At 39.3% G+C, this 17,206-nt stretch overlaps 1 protein-coding gene across 6 annotated transcripts in view; it reads right to left on the bottom strand.

Annotated features, from left to right (window-relative positions):
* Positions 1 to 17,206, bottom strand: part of STAT4 (signal transducer and activator of transcription 4) — a 116,136-nt gene that overhangs the window by 83,853 nt on the left and 15,077 nt on the right. For 4 of the 6 annotated variants that reach the window (XM_076005763.1, XM_012776925.3, XM_012776923.3 and 1 more), the window contains 3 exons: positions 14,451 to 14,516; positions 7,125 to 7,253; positions 5,657 to 5,801 (listed from right to left, as the gene is read on the bottom strand). In XM_076005763.1, coding sequence (XP_075861878.1) covers positions 5,657 to 5,801; positions 7,125 to 7,253; positions 14,451 to 14,516 — 340 coding nt within the window. Of the gene's footprint in view, positions 1 to 5,656; positions 5,802 to 7,124; positions 7,254 to 10,072; positions 10,651 to 14,450; positions 14,517 to 17,206 lie in introns of those variants that run through there. The other 2 variants (XM_012776926.3, XM_012776927.2) reach the window with 2 other exon arrangements.

A 17,206-nucleotide genomic window follows, 5' to 3' on the forward strand; every position in this document is an offset into this window, starting at 1 on the left:
TGTTTCCCTCGATTGGTGCCATCTGAATGTCCCAGATGGAAAAGCTAAGTCCTAGGAACAAGCTTCGGGCATTTATGCTTCGGGAATGTATGCTTCTCCCAGCTGGTCCAGTGACAGTTGTGCTGTAGCCGACCCAGGGAACTAGAATGCCTCAGAAGCCAGTTTATCATCTACGTTTCAGGAGGCATGCATTATCGAGATTTACAACTACCCTGAAGAGAAGATGCCATGAAACATGCCATTCATCCCACACTAAATTACAACTGAGGCAATAATGAAGGGAAAAGTTTCTTAAAAAACGAAGGTCTTTCATTCTTCACACTATTCCTTTCTAGTCTGTTTGGATTTTCACTATAAGCAGGGCTGATGTTCAGTAGGTATGCATCAGTAAAACAAACCAGTTGTTGGATCCCGTAGCTTTTCTGACTAGTTGGTGCTCCTGCTGTCTTGGTTGTAAAGTAGCTCCACTATCACTCCTAACTACAAGCAAAAAGCTCAAGTTGTCCTAACACTTCCCCAGTCTCTATAGCTCAATGCCTACACATAGTAGAGAGAAAGAAAGAGAAACCCAAGAACATTACACCCATCCATGGCGTCCTTTAAAGTACCAGACATTCATAAGCATGAAAGTTCTTAAAGATTACAGCACCACTGACACCTTCTTGAAAAAACTACTTGATGTAATCTAGGCCATTCAGAATGAGTCAAAATTTAAAACCTCAGGAATAGAGAAGCAATGGTAAAAGTAGTAGTAATGAGTACTGAATCCACATAAACTTAAAAGTAAATATATGTGTGCAATTGCAGTTATACAACAGAATGACAATGTAACTAACAAAATATAACTGACAAAAATAGGGGGGTGGGGGCATGAGAAGTGGAAGAAAATTTACAAATGCTAATTTCTCCTCATATTTAATATCATGGAGTCAATAGATAACTGCCTGAAAGTAAAATATATAGCTTAAGAAATATTAAACATAGCCTATCTCTTAATGCTTTGCATAATTTTCATTCAGTAAAAGATAAAATTTTATTTTAAAAACATATATAGCATGATTCTTTTTTGATCCAAGTATTCCTCTGTAGCTATTCATTTATTCAAAAGCTATTTATTGAGCACCTACTATGTGTCTAGGCATACTCACTAGAGTAAACTCATCAGAGTTTAAAGCAATAAATAAAACAAAATTCCTCCCTTCATGGAGATCACATTCTAATGGCAAGGAGACAAGTAAACATACAGGAGGTCAGAGGTTGATAAAAGGTATGGAGAAAAATAAAGTAAGGTAAGAGATACAGAGGGTACCTGGTATATGGGTGAGAGAGAGAGAGAGAGCACGTGCAAGAGCACGGACTAGCAATCCTGCCTCCCATCTGCATATACACATGTAGAGAGAGATGTCTGTAATGATGTTCATCAAATATTAACATGCATATTTCCAGTAGATTTTAGATGATTTCATACTTTCTTCTTTGCATTTTTCTGCATCGCTTTAATTTTTTAAAATTATGAGTACACACCATTTTAATTTTTTAAGTCACTCTATCTGAGGGAGGAAAGAGAATAAGGAAAAAAGGTTTATAACAGAAAGTTCAAAAACAAAGATCCTGAAATCACACTCTTAGATATTTACCTAAATCCGCTGAAAACTTAAGCCTGCACAAAAACCTGCACAGGAAGGTTAAAAGGGGCTTTCTTCATAATTGCCAAAAATTAATAGACGAACTGTGGTATGTCCTTACAAGAGAATACTATTCAGTGGCAAAAGGAAATGAGCTATCAAGCCAAGAGAAGACACAGAAGAACTTTAAATGCATATTGCCAAGTGAAAGAAGAAGCAGGTCTAAAAGGCCACCTAGGATTCCAGCTAAATGAACAAAGGCAAAACTATAGAAAGCAAAAAGATCAGTAATTTCCAGGGGTTCAGTGGGAAGGGAGGGAGGGAAGAACAGTTGAAGGGCAGGAGACTTTAAGGGCAGTGAAGCTCTTCAGTGTGATGCTGTCATGGTGGGTGTGTGACGCGAGTATCTGTCAATTGCACAACACAAAGAACTAGCCCTTATATGGTCTTAGACTTTAAGTTAATGGTAATGTACCAATATTGGTTCACAATTGTAACAAAGGTACTATGCCAAGGCAAAATGTTAATAATGGGAGAAACCTGGAAGGGGGTGTGGAAGGAAGTATATGGGAACTTTCTGTACTTTTTGCTCAATTTTTCTGTAAACCCCAAACTGCTCTACAGAATAACATTAATGTTTTAAAAGTCCAAGGATAGGGTAGAGCATTCTTGAAATATTTGGGGCGGATATTTATTTTTAGCAAACCCTAACATAGTTCTTACTGCATGCTTTAAAATCAATTCTTTCAATGCTCCTAACATTTCAGTGGGGAAGACACCAGTGTAATTTCTCTTGTACTGCCGAGGACACTGAGGCCAGAGCGTGTCAGTACCTAGCCCCAGGCCAAACTGCCAGTACACGGTACAGCCAGGATTCAAGCAATCCTTGTTCCCAGGCTTTACCGTAGTCTGCCTCCCGTAAAGGGGCCAAGGCTAGCTGAGTAATGGTGATCACTTTTTACATCGTGGAGCTTCTGATAGTTACCCTCAGGTAAGTCGCTTTGTTTTATTTGTCTTTTACAACAAGCCCTTCCAAATTCTTATTGGAAGTAGGTGATATAAATAGTAAATTAAAATATTGAAATGAGTGAACTCAGCTGCTCTGTAAAGAACCAGAATAAGTCTACCTTATACCTATCCTTAGTTCCTCAGGTACAATATTGTTTGTTCCTTTTGGTATAATTATTAAGATGGTTTGTATTTAAAATCCTAGAGGATGAAAATAGTTAAACCAGATACGCCCAATTTCAATAGTCTTTTGATAGGAATATTTTTCTTTCTTTCTTTTTTTTTTGAGGGCGAGGGGGATCTTGTTTTATCAAAAAGACTTCTCATATCAAAAAAAAACAACTCTTTGGGAATATGACAGGTTAAAAAGAAAGATGAAATGTAGGTTCATTTAGGTGTAAAACCATAATTGACAAAGTTCTTTATTACTGTTTTCTACTATGTTCTTAATTAATGCAACTACCCAATAAGCATAGATTATAAATCAAAATATACCAGGAGCACAAGAAAGAGCAAATTTTTTTTTATCAACTCAAAATATCTCAATTAACCAAGTTGTATTTTGAGTTTCCAGTTTTCAGTAGAACCATGTTGGGTACTGGAGGGAAGGAGGTCAGTCTTGTATACTCAGAGACCTTGTGATCTGGTTAGACACAGCCAACATAAATGAAAGGGACACAGAGTGATGCCACTTATCTTGCAGCCAATAGTCTGTGGAGGATGAGAACACAGGCTAAAGCATGTAATGAAGGTTTCCTGGTCATACTGGGACCTAGCCAAGTTCTCTAGGGATGGATAGGCACTGGATTGGAGGCAAAGGGGTGGTGGAGCATTCCTGGCCACTGGACCGTCATGGACAAGGCTCAGAGTCATTCAAGAGTGAGCTCCACGTGTTTGGGAACAAGTAGTAGATCTGTTTTACTGAGGCGGGGATGTTGAGGAGCTTGAGAAAGTTTGTTGGGAAATGTCCAAAGAGGAAAGATGCTGGAGGACCAATGACACAAGCAGAAGTTTGTGCTTGAGTTGAAATGTGACTGGGAGCTACGGTAGGTTCTTGAGCAGTGAGGTAGTGAGATAGAAGTGTTGTTTTATTTAACAAGGTTTCATCTGATAGAACCAACCAGAAGAGGAGCTCCCCTCCCAATCTTATCCCCTACTCAGAACAAAAGATGGGCTGTATGCTTACCCTTGATTTCCACTAAGACAATCCTGCTATTTTCCCTATCACAACAAGAGCCCTTTATTGCAAGCCTACTTTTGCCAGAGTAAAAGGTCCAGTCTTCCTCACAATTCCAAAAGGGAAGTAATAATCATCATAGTTTACATTAAAAGATACAGGTCAGAAAGATTAAATGATTTACTCAAAGCTACATTTTGAGGGTCAGGATTTTAATCCAGATCTTCTCGGTTCCAAAGACCATCACCCATTTACGCAACTGTGCCTCTCTAGTAAAGTGACTACAGGATCTTTGCTTACAGGGTAGGGGTTAGCAAACCCCTATAAAGGGCCAGATAAATATGATATATATGACATATGTGAATACACACATTTTTATTTTAGGGTCTATCACAACTCTGCCATTGCAATGCAAAGGCAGCCATAGACAATGCATAAACCAATGAGCATGGCTGTGTTCTAACAAAACACAGAAATTTGAATTTCTTATAATTTTATATATTAGAAATATTATTCTAAATTTCACTGTATGATTCTTGTATTTTTATTCTTTTCCAACCACTTAAAAATGTAAAAACCATTCTTAGTTATGGGCCACATGAACATGGGAAGTGGCCATTTGACTTGTGGGTCATAGTATGTCAACCCCTGTTTTAGGTTTATTGATTAGAGCAGCAAGCTAATGAGGCCAACATTAACTGTCTTATCCCATAAAGACAGTTTGCTGTACACTGTGAAAGATCCTGTCTTGTTGGCACATATTATTTTACTAACTTTGGTTAAGTGTCTTGCAGATTTGTAGGAAATTACAAGGGCAAAGATGGCTCAGCACGATCCAAACAACAGGAAAAACAATACGCATGTCCCTTTCACAAATGTAGTAATGTCAAACACATTTCTACTATGGTCTAGGTAAAATTGTTTAAAAATGTACTCATTGTAAGTTTGGGATTCTAAGAATGTCTGAGAAATGGCACAATGTACTTTTCATGTTATCTAATATATTGTACAGGCACTCAGTAAATATTACAGCTGTCCATGTTCAGAGTTTATTACCTAAGCATTTTTGGGTTTAATTCCACATTAGCCTGCCCTTAATTCTTTAGATCCCTGATTCACTCACTCCATTCATACATCCCCTTAATCAATATCAATAAACACTGCACATCTTCCTTATGTCCAGCCTTATGTTGGGTGCTGGAAATTCAAAGCTGAATACTCAAGTCTGTGTCTCATGGAGCTCATAGTTTGGGAAAAGACAAAACACACAGAAATAGAAATAATGTAGAATATACTAAATGCCATGGTACAGATATGTTCTGGGTGTTGTGGAAACACAAACAGATGGGCTTTACCTGGGTAAACCTTTGGAACAGGGGCAGAGAGTAGCAAAAAACACTTTTAAAAGAAGCAAGATTTGAACCAAATATAAAAGGATACACACACCCAAGATGCTTCCATTTATGAATGAGAATAATACATTGTTATATAAGATACAAAGGCAAGGAAAAGCAGGGGGGAAAGCCATGATGCTATTGTCTTTTAAATCTTAGTTGTAGTGTTATTGAACTTGATCATAGCTAGTAAACATGTGGCTTGTGTATAAGTGCAAGTTCCACTTATACACACACCCTCCCAGTTATAGTGTATTTTATATTCAAAATTTCATGAAAAACAAATATTGGGTAATAAAATTAAGCACAAAATTTTTAAATGATAAGAGAATACAGATTTACCCTCTTAAATCTGGTTTGAAAATAACATAAGGGTATATATTTGATTTTTTTAAAACTGAATTTAAGACTCATATATGCAAATATTTGGGAAAAGTAGAATGCATTCTCACCTGAAGGACTTTTCTAATTCTTTTTAGATTGTGTATCAGGAGTAGATTTTTCTCTTTGGAAACACGACCCAAATGTTCATCCAGTTGTATTAACAAGTTTTGAAGAAGAATTGTTGCCATAGTTTCATTGTTAGAAGCTGCCTCCCTAAAAAAATAAAAGCGTTATTACATAACAGGAAACAACTTAGTAAAATGTCTGCTTTTTTTGCCATTACTAATTTTAAAGTGATAAATCTATTCCACAGTGATAAGCATGTAAAAGTTTTTAAACATTAAATTATAAATATTAGAAAAATGCTCAACATCAGTAATCATTAGGAAATTGCAAGTCAAAATCACAGTTAAGATAGTACTTCATATCCATTAGGATAGCTGTTATAAAAAAAACAGAAAATAAGTGTTGGTAAGGATATAGAGAAATTGGAACCCTTATGTATTGCTGGTGGGAATGCAAAATGGAACAGTCACTATGGAAAACCGTATGGCAGAGACTCAAAATGTTAAACATAAAATTAGCATATGATCTAGCAATTCTACATCTGGGTATACACCCAAAAGAATTAAAAGCAGGAACTTGAACAGATACTTGCATATCAATGTTCATAGCAGCTTTATTAGCAATAGTCAAAGGGTGAAGACAACTCACATGTCCATTGACAGATAAATTGAAAAAATAAAATGTGGTATATACATATAGGATAAAATATTATTCAGCTTCAAAAAGGAAGAAAATTCTGATACATGCTACAACATGAATGAATAATCTTGGAAACATTACACTAAGTGAAATAAGTTGGTCACAAGAGGACAATTATTGTGTGATCTCGCTTTTATAAAGCACCTAGAGAAGGCAAATTCATAGAGACAGAAAATAGAATGGTGGTTAGCAGGAGCTGGGGTTGAAAGAATGAGGTATTACTATTTAATGAGCACAGTTTCAGTCTGGGGAGGTGATCAAAGTTCTACAGATGGATGATATTAATGGTTGTACAACAATGTGAATATACTTAATGCCAGCATATCTAAAAAAATGATTAAAATGGTAAATTTTATGTTATGTATATTTTGCCACAATAAGAAAGATGCTTGAAAAAAATTAAAAATTGTACAAAGTGAATAAAGCTTTGAAGAATGTTTGTGAATCTTATTAAGAAAAGTCTGTGATAGGAAACTGATATAATCAATAGCTATGCTTCTTGGTTTTATTACATAAAACATAAAAAATTGTTGGGGTTTTGGCTTACAGAGAAACAAAGCACTAGAACCATTAAGTTTTCATCTACAATGAATGAAACCAGAAAGAACAATGATTCCCTCTCTCCTCTGAGAAGGCTTGCCAAATCCTTGAAGTTCTTTACCTGAAAAGAACGCATCTACTGAGTCAAAAGTGGACCATAAAATAAATCCACAGGTATACAGCATAAAGCATTTGTGCATCAATTTCTAGAGAAAATACATGTGGTCCTACCAGTCTTGATTTTCAATCCACTGGGCCAGCAGATGTCGAATTTCCATTGGAAAGTTGTCATCGTAGAATTGATCTACTTGCTCCAAAAACTTGATTTCTAACTGTTGGACTTGATTCCACTGAGACATGCTATAAAAGGAGTAAAATTAGAGTTTTAAAATATCATTGATAGCTATAGTACCTGTTTTCTTCTTTCCTTAGAATTTAACCAATGTTATCTAATAGTTAAGTAACTGGAGAAAAATTTCTCTTCTTTTCTAGTCACTCAACTGAAGAAGATGGAAAAAAAATGCTTTCAATCCAAAATGCTGCAATTCCTTTAAGTTTTTCTGTAAGTCAACACTAATAAAGACAGCAGTCTTCTTCTGCCCCCAAACTGCATCTTTCCTTGCTCTAACATGAACTCCACCTTCTCCAGGAAGCTTTCACTTCTCCTCCCTGAAACACCCTGCACCCTGCTCTTCATTGTCTACATGACCTTGGATTCTCAACCAACTCCTTCCCTATCCCTTGCTCCCTCTTTATTATTAGACTTGGAGCAACTTGAAGACAAACATAATCAACATTCACTATATCTCCTAAGACCCTCTTTAGGTTTTACATATAAGAAACACCCCCCAAAAAGCTTCTTTTATACAAAACTGCCAAATCCTTTTTTCTTTATTTCGGAATTGTCTGGCTTCTAGAGTCAGCTTTATTTTCCTGCCTTCTGGTCTAATATTGTCTTAGCTTCACGAAGCATATCATATATGCATTTTCCATGGGCTCTAGTTCTTTAAGTTAAAAATATTTCTGAACCAATAAATATTTTTATTTCTCTCTAGATGATCCACTAGGGGTGGACAAAGCTTTTAAAATTTAATTCGTCTCTGGTGTGCATCTGACAGTGGTTAAAAGCTCAAGTTACTCAAGGAGGAAAAAAACCACGCTTGACACATATGGGGCAGGCTATCATAAAGCAATAGTATGGCTTTCCCCCAGGTAACCCCACTCTGGCCAATTTAGAAGCTGTAGATGTATTTCCTAACTCAGGAAAATTAATATGATGTTGCCTCCTTGAAATTACTGTATTTTACTTTTTCCAAAGCCAATTTTTTTTATTGTTTTGTCAGCAATTCTAGGTCAGAGAAAAAAACTCTTTCACATGATTAATCACCATAGCATTTCAACATATCTTATAGGTAGGTGAAGCTTTCTTTTTGCCTGTAAAAAACATCAGGGTAATAAATTTCATATATTTCATAGACATATTCTTCAGGTTTCAAATAGAACCATTTTGAACACCTTTCCTCTGAGCTCCCAGGAAATGATATAAAATGTATAGAAAGAAAGTTGTTGCCAATGTTTTGCTAAAGAGAAAGCAAGTGAGAAAAGAAGTAATGTTCTATTTACATATCACTTTATGAAGACTTTCTACTTTACAATTCTAGCATATTGTAAGTGCTCAATATGTGCTTGTTAAATGAAGATGAGCAGCACTTCTGACATTGCTATGACTAGGGTAGGTGGATAGTTAGTATTGTGTTAAGTTTAAAAAGGAAAAAATCTTGAGGATTAAATAGGAAAGTGCTCTTCTGCCCAAGGTGTGCAGCTTCTAAGGGGCAACTTGAGGTCTCCTGAGCGGGACCCATTTGTCTTTCCATATACTGGGTATACATCTAGACCACACAAAATTGTTGGAACATTTGTTTCCACAGTACTATCAACATTGTCTTGCTATATCTCTATCAATTAGTCTAATTAATGACAACAGACAACACAAGCTGAAAATAGCATTACAATTTTAATCATTACTGCTGTTAAATCCTGGCTATGATTTAACAAAAACCTGTTATCTAACTAAGAACTAACCTATCTTAATGTTAGATCACTCCTGACATTACGTTAAGTGAAATAAGTCAGGCACAGAAAAATAAATACTGCGTGTTTTCACTCATATATACAAGCTAAAAATTAATGAGCTCATAAAAGTAGAGAGTGGTATTGTGATTACTAGAGTCGGGGAAGGGCAGGGAGGGGAGTAGGGAGAGGTTGGTTAACAGACACAAACTTCCAGCCATATGGGAGGAATAACTTGTGGGCTTCTGGAACACTGCAGGGAGAATACGGTAAACGATAATTTAGTGTGTGTTTTCAAAAAGCTAAAAGAGCATTCTGAATATTCACAACACAGAAAAATGATAAATGTTCGAGTTAATTGATATCCTTATTACCCTGATTTGATCATTACACATTGTATACTTGTTTCGAAATACCACTCTGTATCCCATAAATAGGTACAATTATTATGCATCAACTAAAAATGAAAAGAAAAAAAATTAAATAATAAAAATAAACACTGGGAAAAAAGGTCACTACAAAGACCTGAGTCTTCCTTTCAGAGACCCTGACTTAAGGCTTTAAAAGGGAAGCATAAGGTGTCCACAGTCCCAGGACACCTCTCCACTGCAGCCCCTAGACACGCCGGGCACTTGGACCCACCGTCTGGGAGCCCGTGGCGCCGCGCTGGCTCTGTGACCTGCGCCTCGCGAAGCAGATGACCTGCCCTAAAATGTCACTCGCGCTCGCCAAAGCCACAATCACAGGCTGCTGTAGCTGCAGGCTTTTTCCTGAAACCCGGGCATGCCAAACTCCTGTCAGGCAGCCGCGCTCTGGAGAGGCCGGCTGGGAGCGCCAGGCGCTCGCCGGCAGCAGCGGCGGGGACGCTCCTCCGCGGCCGCCCCCGCCTCCCCCGCCGGGACGCCGGCCTTCAGGCAGGCTCCGCGGAGACCCGCGCCAGAGCACCTGGGGAGCTGGGGTGCACGCTTCTCCTCACAGTCACCCCTCCTCAGACAAGCTAAAATGAAGCCAGTGCCCAAACGCCGAGGGAAAGCAAAGTTTCAGTGGCGTCCTGCACAGGCATTTCCTCCCCGGAGAGGCGGCACGAAGGCGTGGGCTGCCCTGCTTACCTGGCTCGCTCTCAGCCCAGGTCCCAGGCTGCGCTCCAGTCCAAAGCCAGAATCGCCCCTCACAGTCCCCGGGACGGAGCTGCTGACGCCATCGTCAATAGGGGATTTGCATCTCTCCTCCCACTTGAGGCTTTCCTGTGCGTCAGTGTTGGCGGCTCTGGGACTTTACCTGGGTCGGTTCCCACCCACTTTCTATTCCAGAAGTGCTAAATCGCAGAAACAGGTAGGGCGCCCCCTTCCCTCTCCCTCTCGTCTCTACCAGCCGCTCCTGCCACCGCAGGTGGCCCCCGGATGCCAGAGGAAAGGGGAGGGGCGGGTACACACGCACTTTCTTCAGCGGTTTTCCCAATTTGAGATCCCTGGAGGTAAATTCTTCAGCCGCCTATCTCCCTCTCCCACTCCACTCAGCCTGGTGAGCCAGCCCCTGGCATGGAAGGGCGGGTAGCCAGGATCAAAACGCCAAACTCCTAGAGCTCACTGTGCTCCAGTTCCAGCAGGGTCTGCTCACGCGGGAGGGCAGCTTCACCCAGCGGTTTGGGCCAATCCCAGGTAGGCCGCCACTGCCTGCCCTTACTGGCCCAGCCTCCTCCTACTGTCCCTGAGTAGCCCTGCGCCTGGTTGCTATGGTATGTTCTCCCTTTGTGACACTGGCCTGTTCTAGAATCACAGAGTTGGAGGAATCCTTGGTCCCATCTGATTATTATCTGTAGAGACTGAGGCCCAGAACGGTAACCAAAGTTACTCAATGAGTCAGCCACTGAGCTGCATTAAGAGGTGTTTACACTCCCACCTCAGTGGTCTTTTCATCTCATCTCCTTGGAGCCAGATGTCAACCCCTTGACTCATAGTTAGAGTCCTATAAATGTTCAGTAAAATAAAGACAAAAAATAAAGGCAGGCAGACTGAAAGAAGGGCAGAAAGCATCACTCACTCTGATTACACACATGCCTAGAGCAATACACCGCAAGGTCAAAAGACTGCCAAGGTCAAAGGCCTGTTTCCCCCTCACCCTGATTAGCCATCCCACAGGTGGCCTCTGGATTCTTCTCCTCTCCCAGTGACATTATTATCATGGGCTTAAATTGACCACTCCTCCCCGCAGATAGGTCAATGAATGCCAAAGTCACACTTTCTGTATCACTCTAAATGTCCTGGTCAGGTAGGTCTGCTCCTGGTCGCCAGCTTATGCTGCTCTGTCTCCACATGAAAAAATGCTGAATTCAGGCTATTCCACCAGCTACGGGGTGAAGCCTGGTTTTCTTCTGGGGAAGCAGTCATTGCCTATAGGAAAAAGTCCAAACTCTTAGCACTCAAAGTTCTGTACAATTTGGTCCCAATCTATCTGGGAAACTTTTCTCCCCTACAGGAGCCTGTGATGCAACCCAAACCAGTCTCCCCTGCTGCCCAGATTAACCTCTCATACTTCACTATTGATGCTCTCTTCACCTGGAATTTCCTCCCCTAACTTATTTACTTGTTGACATCCTATGGTTCTCTGTGAAGACTTCACTGATGACCTGAATCCGTAGCAACATTTCCCTGTTCTGAATTCATATCGCACTTCCTGTCCAAACCAGCACTGTCCAAGAGAAATCAAACACAAGCCACACGTCATTTTAAATTTTCTAATGGTCACATTAAAAAGGAAATAAAAAGGAACAGGTGAAATTAATTTTAATATTATAAATAACACAAGAATATTAACATATCAGCATATAATCAACATAAAAAATTAGTAATGAGATACTTTGCATTCCTTATGTCATACTATATCTCTGAAAGCTGGTATATATTTAGCACTTATTGGACATCTCAATTCAGACTAGCCACATTTCTAGTGCTTAATAGCCACACGTGGCTCGTAGCTACCATATTGGACAGCGCTGATCTAGACCACTCATTTAGTAGCACTTTTCACTTCCTGCCATACAGTGTTAATCATATTGGTTTTGTGTGTCCTTGTCATCATTGTATTCAATTGCTATATAAAGCAGAGGTTTTGTTGCTGTCTTCCTCCTTTTAAGAGCCTCACCTGGGACTCCCGCAGCAGTTCTCAAACTGGTCTCGACATCTTTTTTCTTTTATAAATTATTGACAACCCTAAAAATGTTTGTGTATTATTGTTCTGTGTGAAATTATTTGTTGCCTTAAAACTTAAATATGAGAAAAAGTTAAACTATTTCTTCATTTAAAATTACAATAATAAACCAATTATGTATTAAACATGTTTTGTGAAAAACAAGTATATCTTCCAACACAAAAAGTTAGTGAGAAGAGCGGCATTGATTTACATACTTAAAAAATCTCTTTAATGCTTGGGTTGAGAGAAGACAGCTGGATTCTCATATTGTTCTGCATTCAATCTGTTGCAGAATGTTGTTTTGATTGAAATATTTGAAGAAAACCTGAACTCATACCGTTATGTAGTTGGACAAGGGAAAAGTATTATAATGGCCTTTTCAGATAATGTAGTTATTCTTCTTTGATACCTTGGTCCCATCCCAAAATTTAAATTTAAATCCCAAAATTTAACAAGGGTAATTTCTTAAGGGTTAATTGCTTTGTGAAATCTGAAACTTTATAAATAAACTTTCTATATACTGCTACCTTAAAATCCTTTTTGTTATATCATGTTTTGAATAGAATTTTTACCCACACACAATTTTGAAGGGTCAGACATTGGCCATTTGAAAAATGTTTATCTACTGTATTATACAGATTTTCTAAATGCTGACATATTTCATCACGCAGTATCAGAAATTCACATTGGGTAATATCACCACTGCTCTCATCAGAAAAGCACTTTAAGTATTGGGAAGCTGTCACACTCATGGTGATGTATATAAAGTTCTCCAAATTCTAATTTTTGCTTGGAAGCTCCAAGCTTCTTACTGGCAACAGATATTACCGTTGTTTTCCTTGAAGTGACGGGCTTATTTTGGCAACTCAGTCACACAAGTGCTTTTCCTTGAGATGATCATCATACTTTAGTATACATGTACTTCCCATCTCATCACACAGAGTATATTAAAATACATGTACTCAAGGTCTGAGATATAATCGAATTAATAATTTTTACTGCTTCATCAAAAACGTTCTTAAATCAAACAGGCATTTTTAAAATTTTAAAATTTTGTTTTATAATAACTGCTGTATAATTTGGCACCATTAAGCTCTTTGCTAAGGCACCAACAGTTTTACCCACCATTGCTTTGTTACCACTGGAGCAAATGTCAACAGAGTGAAAAGGCAGAAGTGTATCAGTAGTATTATAAAAATAGTATAACCTTGCAGACCCCCTGAAAAGATCTTGGGGACCACCCTGAGGGATCTGCAGATACCACTTAGAGAAGCTCTGCTCTGTTTGCCATATCATGGCCACTGTGATCAGTTTACCCAGAGGTGCCTATCACAAGGCACCTATCTTGCTCAAAAAACATTTTTCTCTTGGTTAAAGGACAAGCCTTAAACCTCTCTCTCTCCCTTTCTAATTCTTGAACTGAGCCAGACATCTAAGAAAAGACATCTCTAGGTCCACTTTGTTTCCCTTTCCTAGAGTCAAGTCTAAACAAGCAAGTCCTCAATTTCTTGGCTCTACACTAGCCCTGGTCTCACCAGTCCCTCAGAGACTAACAAGGATTAAAAAAAAAGAAAAGAAAATCCAAAGTAAAACAAAGAAACAAACAAACCAAATGCTAACATAAAATCCATGAAAATTTTTTCAAAGTTAAAGGCCCTCCTAGATTCCTGTCTCCCCTCTAAAAGGGCCCCCCATTTACCTTGGTGACAAGCCCACAAACCTTATACTTAATTTCTTGTTGCATCACCCCAAGAGAGAAATTTCAGAATAAAGACTTTCAGAAAAGTAGATTCTAGCTCTGGTGTGCCAGTTTCCAGTGGTACAAAGTTGGATAAGTTATCTAGCTTCTTCGAGCCCCAAAGTCTCTGTCTATAAAAGTGGGGGTATTATATCCCACGGGAAATTGCTGGGAAGATTCGAGGATTTAATGTAAGAAATGGGATAAGGGAAAGTGCTCGATGTCTGCCAGCATTAGAATAATAATCGAGCTGTGAGGACCGTTGGAGGTCACTGACTTAAGCCTCCGCCCTCCCGTCCCTGCTCACTGTACACATGAAGAGAAGAAGAGAATCAGGTGAGGCAGCAGGTTCACACCTGTAAATACGAGGCAGAGCAAATTCAAAGTCAGCTCTTCTGATGGCGCTTTTGCCAAGTGGAGCTGCTTATGTTGGAGACAGAGGAAAAGAGGAGATTTCACTTTTGCTGCTATAACAGAAGTAAGCCAGCTCCATCTTCTCCCAATTCGTGTATAGAGAATATAAACATTTGCAGGTTTTCATTTTTGTGGTAGCACCTTACCTCTTCTCTCTTCCCAGTTCGTCTCGTGTGTGTCCCAAGGAAATCGGGGTGAGCTGGACTCGGACGCTAGACAGACAACATATATGCATAGAAAGGAGCATTAAACTCTGCGGTAGCTTATGGTAGTACCAAAGGAGTGGGGCAGTGAAGATTATTGGGACAAGACTTCCTGGCTTGGGTGGGTCTCACCAGCTCATCTGTGTGCAGGTTGCTCAATCTCTATTAGAACAGGGGCATTGCCTTGTGAAAGGGCTTAGTATCTATCTTGTCCATTTGCTCAAGTCCTGTTCCCAATGACTGTGCTCCCTCTACTGCCAGCTCAGGAGCATTGCAATTTACAAATTGACATTCTTTCAAACAGCAAAAGCACTTTTTCAGCTCTCCCTCCATTCAGACGTGGTGCTGAGAACTTCACCTGCACTGTTTAACCTAGTCCTCACCACACTTCCTAGGATTGACTGTCGTTGTTATCCCCAGTTGATGGATAAGGAGACGGAAGTGAACTTTAGTGAGGCTAATCAGAGGTAAGGGACAGATTCAGGATTCAAACTCTGGACTGTATGACCCAGAAGCAAGGCTTGTAACTGTTCTGCTTTACTAAAACTCTTATCTGCTTTTGTGAGTAAAGTAATAAATTGCTCAGAGAGCTATGGAAGAAATAGTTTAATCATTTAAACATGAATCCCAAAATACAGAGGATCGTTGCATAGTTTATTGGTCAGAGATGATGCATAGACTCTGATTCTCCAACCTTGCCTTGGGGCGTGTGGACAGTAGCCATGCATTTACAAGTCCCTAGCATATCAGGATGCTATGGTAGACACATTGTCAACAGACTTCCAAAACATTTAGCAAGTTAAATGGTTCTATAGCGTCTGTTTATACTATTCCATAAGGCGACTGTTTCTATTGAGCCACAGATTAGAAAATGGGATAGGATATTTGAATCTAGACTCTTCCCAAAAGTTTTCTGTGTGGTCAGTTAAATATCCCTTAACCACTTTATTATATTTTATGTATTTGTCTACACATTGGTCTTTCTCAGCAGGGAATATCAAGAAAGTCAGGACTAAATGCTATTTTTCTTCCAGTTCCAGTGTCTCACCCGCACACAGAAGGTGCTCAGGAAGTGTTTACTGAGCACACAGAAGGCTGATGGAGAGTCCCATTGCCACCGTCTGTCCCCCCTGAGGAGGGCTTTCTGGTGACTTGCCTTGTCCAGGCCTTTCATTCTCACCGAAGTTGTCACTATTATCAAAAATTACAATGACAACTTATATTTATAAGCTTATAAAATGGTAATACAAAGTTCGTAGAATGATTAAATGTATATCAACTCTATCCAAACACCAAGTTGAAGAGGTTAGAGGAAAATATCTTTCAATTTCTCTCTCTCTCTCTCTCTCTCTCTCTCCCTCTCTCTCTCTCTCTCTATCTCTCTCTCCCCCCCCCCCTTTCTGTCTCTGTCTCAAATATTTTAGGGACAGAACTATCTTGCTTAGGCAAATACCCTGATAAGCTGCTTGGCGTGGTAGAAGAAAGTTAAAAAGACAGCTGAAAGACTCCATTTAAAGAACAAATAGAAATTTCAGGAGTGGAGAGAAAAAGAGAAAGAGGAAAATACAAAAGGTAGAACTGGGGTAGACAATGGGGAAAAATATGGCACAAAACTTGGGAAAAAGGGGGTCAGTGAAAAATTTCTAGCGGTGTGGTCTAATAATCCATATCAACTTATTTTTTTGCCTTCACTGCACACCTCCTGCATCTCCTAGGCTTCATGAATGATCTGTAGTATGGATTTTAGCCAGGCACGGTGGCGTGCACCTGTAGTCCTAGCCACTGGGGAGGCTGATGCAGGAGAATCACTTGAGCAGAGGAGTTCAAATCCTGGACAACATAGCAAGACCCTGTTTTTGTTGTGGTGGTATTGAAGCAAATGAAAGGAAGAAGCGTTAGAAAACAAGAGTGGTTCATCTTTTCATTTATGTAGGTCTTCTTTGATTTCTTTCAGTATTTTGCATACAAATCCTATACATATTTTATTAGATATATGCCAAATACTTCTTTTGTGATGTGATTGTAAATGACATATGTATATATCTTTGAGGGGGGTGGAGACAGAATCTCACTCTTGCTCTGGGTAGAGTGCAGTGGCATCATTGTAGCTCACCGCAACCTCAAACTCCTGGGCTCAAGGGATCTGCCTGGCTCAACCTCCTGAATAGGTGGGACTATAGGCGTGCACCACCACACCAGGCTTATTTTTTCTATTTTTAGTAGAGATAGGGTCTTGCTCTTGCTCAGGTTGGTCTCGAACTCCTGAGTTCAAGCAATCTTTCTGCCTCAGCCTCCTAGAGTGCTAGGATTACAGGAGTGAACCACTGCACCAGGACATAAATGATATTTTTTTAAAGTTCAAATTCCAGTTCATTGTAATTAACTTTTGTATATTGGCATTATATTCTGTAACCTTGCTAAACTCCCCTATTAATTCCAAAAGTCTTTTTTTTTTTTTTTTGTAGATTCTTTGGGATTGTCTACATACACAGTCATATCTTTGAATAAAGGTGATTTTATTTCTTCCTTTCCAATCTTTATGCCTTTTATTTTTTTATTTTTGCCTTTTTGCACTAGCTAGTACTTCTATGCAATGTTGAATAGGAGTGATGAGAAAAGACATCCCTACCTTGTTCCTGATCTTGGGAGGAGAGCATTCAGTCTTTCACCATTACATAGAATAGTAGCTGTAAGCTTTT

The sequence above is a fragment of the Microcebus murinus genome, chromosome 8, assembly GCF_040939455.1.
Source record: "Microcebus murinus isolate Inina chromosome 8, M.murinus_Inina_mat1.0, whole genome shotgun sequence".
Taxonomy (NCBI): domain Eukaryota; kingdom Metazoa; phylum Chordata; class Mammalia; order Primates; family Cheirogaleidae; genus Microcebus; species Microcebus murinus.